The sequence below is a fragment of the Fulmarus glacialis genome, unplaced genomic scaffold (genome assembly GCF_000690835.1).
Source record: "Fulmarus glacialis isolate BGI_N327 unplaced genomic scaffold, ASM69083v1 scaffold43717, whole genome shotgun sequence".
NCBI classification, from domain to species: domain Eukaryota; kingdom Metazoa; phylum Chordata; class Aves; order Procellariiformes; family Procellariidae; genus Fulmarus; species Fulmarus glacialis.
In genome coordinates, this window is record NW_009225879.1 from 1 (window position 1) to 4,559 (window position 4,559).

The following is a 4,559-nucleotide window of genomic DNA, read 5'->3' on the forward strand; positions in this document are numbered from 1 at the left end:
CAAACTATTCTATGATTCTATGAAATTTTAATTCTTAGGTAAAGGCTATAAGCTAGACATGAATTTTAAACAAACAGCAGTTCCACCCTGATCTGGGGGCCCTTTACTGTCATTCATAGAGCAGAAACCTGATGTCAGCAGCAGTATGCATAATGGCAATATTCATTTCCTCACATGGATATTACATGTTAGATTGTTTTGTGCTTCTTTTGACAGTTATCTTGCCTCTATTCAGAGTTACAGCATCCAAGCTCTTATGGCATGTGATAGTAACAGAACTGAGGGAAAATAAGATTCTCTAAGATGAAACAAAAATCTTTTCGGTTTTGCAGGAGATCCAGCTGTGGGGAAGAGTGCTTTAGCCCAGATATTTCGCAATGATGGGGCTCATTTTCAGAAGAACTACACACTGGTAAGCATACAAAGGTTCAAACTGCTATCCAACGTTTTTCTAAGTTGCATGAGAAAACTAAGAAGGTCTAGAACAAAATAAATAACATGATTTTAAGTTGAGGCATTCAAGGTGGAGTCTTACAGGGTTTTCTTTCTCTTACACCCTAGATTCTGAAGAGAAACCATTTAATATTCTGTAAGTCTTCATTATGTGGGTGCTGGTTTTGAAACCTAATGCAGAGTAATTTAGTTAATTTTCTAATTTTCCTGCTAAACCAATGTTTTCACAAGCGTTTGTGGTGTTAGAGAACTTCCCCCTTTAGGGAGTGCTCTATGAAAAAGCATTGCTGAAGGAGAAGGCTTTTAATTCTAACTATTAAATGTGCGTGTGGACAGTGCGCTTATCACTATGCAAACATGAAGATGTGCTGCATAGCCCCAAGATAATTATAATCTACAGAAACTGTTCCCAGATGAAGAGGATACAGTTTGCAGTCTTTCAGTGTGAGAATCAATGGTGATGACTAATCAGAAGCAGGATAAAAATAAAAGTAAATATAAGTAAAGTAAAAAAAGGAAAATATGAGTGTGGAGAAAAAAACCCTAAAATATGTTTATTCATTGAAATAAAGATGGAAACCAGAAGTTAAGGATAGAAATAGAACAAACAAACAAGCTACAAAGCAGAATGAGATAAAAGGTGGAAGAGGCACAAATAACCTCAGTCCCATATGTTAGCTGATCACATGGTTAGTGCAAAACGTTCTAAGGCATGCTTTAGAGCAGCAACGTGATAGTGAACGTAGCCCTGCAGATTTCAGCTAATACCCTTAGTTGTATACAAGCAAATCTCTGGATGTTGGTTCTTCTCTGTCTTTTCCCCCCGTCAGAGCAAATCTGTGTGGCTTTGACATGTAGGTGGGTGTATGTTACCAGAGCTATGAGGAGTTCTCAGCAGTCTATGTTTGATGGGATTGTAATGATTCACAAGAATTGCCTCAATCCAATGCGTAGTTGGTATGCAGTCGGACAGGCTCTTAAAAACTCTTCTGATCCTTGTTTTCCTGATTCTTCTTGACAGACAACAGGCATAGAACTGTTGGTGAAGGCTGTGTCAGTTCCAGAGACAAGTGATAGTGTGGTGAGTTTTTCTGTGACATAAATTGGGTCAGAAAGAGACATCCAGAGCTCAAACCTCACTTCAGTCTCATTCTGGTGGAAGATGGCTCTGCATGTTCATAAAGCCATAAAGTTGCGTTAAAGAAATGAGGCTGATCATGTACAATTGCTGATACTCCGGGGTTAGTTTAATCTTAAAAAATGTAAGTTTTACATACTTGTATCCAACATGACTTCTTAAACCAAAGCTGTTGCCAGCTTTGTTAGGATTCTGTTCTGTCCTTTAGGGCACTCAGGTTTAGTTCATGTTTCTTAGAACTACAGGAGCTGGAACTTACCTGTTATTTCTTCTTAATGCCCTATACTCTCACGAATGGAATGTGAACCACATGTATAATTCTGTATAATAGTGCAGGTTACTGTCCCACTCCACATATTCTGTTTCCAGTAGGGATGGAAACCTGACTTTGGGCCTTGGAGGTAACCCTTCTATTAGGGTTATACATGTAAAATAGCTATTTCTTTTCTCATACTGCCTGAACTGGAGTATTCTCAGTACAGGGAACTTGTCCATTAGGGACATGACACTGCTGTACTGAACAAAATGCAGCAGTTACAAGTTCCAGTATTTACTTTCAAAACCTTTCCGTACACTGCATTTTTCCTGGCAAGAGCCTTCTTTCTGCTTCCGCTTTCAGGAATTCTTCATTTTTGACTCTGCAGGAAAAGATCTATTTTCTGAAATGCTGGAGAAACTGGTAAGTCTTATGTAACAGCCCTCTTCTTCCAAAGAAGTGCTTTTGCTTTGAAGATCTGAACTCTCCAGTCTGGCAGATGTAGCAAACTTTGTCTTTAGTGTAAATGGGAGCAATTACCTTGGATGCCAATGCATCCTGTTCTACCTCCTTAAAACTTGTAAAAGTACTAGAAGAAATGCCTTCCAGAGGAAGGAAGGCAGGTAGTAATTCAGTTTTCTTACAAAAAAAATAGGGAAGTTTAACTAAGAATCGCTGTGTGCTGTTGGTTAAAGTTATTTTTATTTCTTAGAAAAGCATCTATTTTGCTGCTACTCCAACAGTGGGATTTTTTTGTGTTACAGTGATGTGTTTGATCCAACAGGACTCATTCTTGTCCTTGAGCATAATACTGCTCTTGATTTTTTCCTTCATGCATTTGTGTCTTTACCTGTACAGTTCTCCATTGTGTTATCTCATTTTGAGACATAGGATCAATTAATTGATGTGAGGTTTCATAAGATGGCTAAATCAACCTAATGGTTCATTGCTCTACAAGAGGCAATTCCACTTTTGCCCTTGCACTAGTTTGGTTTGCAAGAGACCCCTCTAGAAGGTGGCTCAGCTTCTCAAACTGGAAGAAAACCTTTCTACTTTTTTCTCTAGGATTAATTTTGCGCTGATTCAGCATGAAGAATCAGCTTCCCCAGGGATCAGATGAGTGTCAGAGCTGATACAAGTAAAGGAGCAGGACCATGCAGACAGGAATGGGGAAAGAGAGCAAGACTACCTCTTCCAGTGCCAGCTATCCATTTAGTCAGCTCAACTGAAATGTGAAACCTCAGCCAGGGCATAGGATTCCTGTATGTTAGGCTTTTTATTTTTGCCTTAGCATCTGTGTTTACAGACTGGCTGTTGACCACAACAGTTTCATTAGAGCTGACAATGTTCCTTTCTTGCTGTGCAGTGGGAGCAACCCAACGTCCTGTGCCTTGTGTATGATGTCACTAATGAGCAATCTTTCAACAACTGTGCCAAATGGTTGGAGAAGCTGAGGGCTCAAGCAGTTGGAGTGCACATCCCAGGTAAGAAATGGGTGAGATTCTTGTTATCTGCTCCCCTCTTCTATGACAAGCAGTTCTTCCCCTTGAGATGTGGCATAGAGCATTTATTTTAAGCCAGGGGCAGGCATGGCTTCCTCCAACTCATTTGCTTTTATCACAAAGCAGATAAGGCATAAATATGTTTCCTTTGTGGAACCTTTTCTAGGTAGTTGTAGACTGTTCTCCATGCCTCCAACTTTTTCAGCTACTTCTAAAAATGTTCCAGCATTTATTGCTAACAAGTCAGCACTTCTGGGTGGTTGTTCTTCCTTTGTTTCACATTTTTTTTTGTAGGTGTCTTAGTGGGGAATAAAACAGACCTGGCTGGTCGTCGAGTTGTGGAGCAGAAACAAGCACAGGAGTGGGCTGAGAAACATGGCCTGGAATACTGTGAGATGTCAGTGGTGAGTATCTGCTCCTTTCACCATCTGTGGAAGTGGGTGTTTGTAAAGTTATCTCCTCTTTCAGATAAAGAAAGATAATTGGGGGCTCTCTTCCACTTGTTTGTCATCTAACTCAGTTTTAATCTGTCTTTTGTGAAGCAGTTAGAGCAGAAATAGTCAAATGCTTATTCAATCTGTCATTCACAACTTTCTTATTTCTTTACAGAAGGAGATGAAAAATTTTGAGGCCCCTTTCCACATCCTGGCAAAGTCATTCCACCAACTGTACAAAGAGAAAGTGGAAACTTTTCACTCACTAGCTTGAGGGCTGTGTCTGGGATGACTTATTTGTCCTCTAAGCTTCTTCTAGTGCCCAGAATCAGAGAGAAGAAATGGATGGAATACAGAGAGAAGAAAAAAGATGAGCTATTTGCTTCTTCATGGTCATCTTCTGGTAACTCAAAATAAACTAGAAATAAGCAAGTGGAAAGACACTCTTCTGAAGTTGCTACCTCAGCATTAATTTCATGTCCTCTAACTTGGTTCTTTGCTCACTGAAAGTCTGCTAAATTGGAGGAGGCGGGGAGTAAAAGGGGACGGCAGAATGGAAATTGCCAGCTCTTTGCTTTGATATTGTCTTGTCTCTTGTCTGAACAGACTTCCTGCTGCTACAAGCAAGGATTTAGAGGTTTGGAGAAGGCGAGAGGAAGCTGACAGGATGTTTTTCAATTTAAGCAACCCAGTCTTGATACGTACGTTGCAGGGGCAGGACTGATTTGGCCCTGCTACTTGAAAAGCATTTTCAGTAGGAGGCCTATGCCCTAAAA

The 4,559-nt window shown here is 40.1% G+C and overlaps 1 protein-coding gene across 1 annotated transcript; it reads left to right on the forward strand.

Moving 5' to 3' along the window:
* Positions 1-332: 332 nt before the first annotated feature.
* Positions 333-4,212, forward strand: IFT27 (intraflagellar transport 27; the record flags this gene model as incomplete). Its single annotated transcript, XM_009582631.1, has 6 exons — positions 333-412; positions 1,475-1,534; positions 2,211-2,270; positions 3,214-3,331; positions 3,644-3,753; positions 3,959-4,212. Coding segments are annotated over 6 exons (527 nt in total), but the record flags the coding sequence as incomplete, so codon positions are not given.
* Between the last annotated feature and the right edge of the window lie 347 nt (positions 4,213-4,559).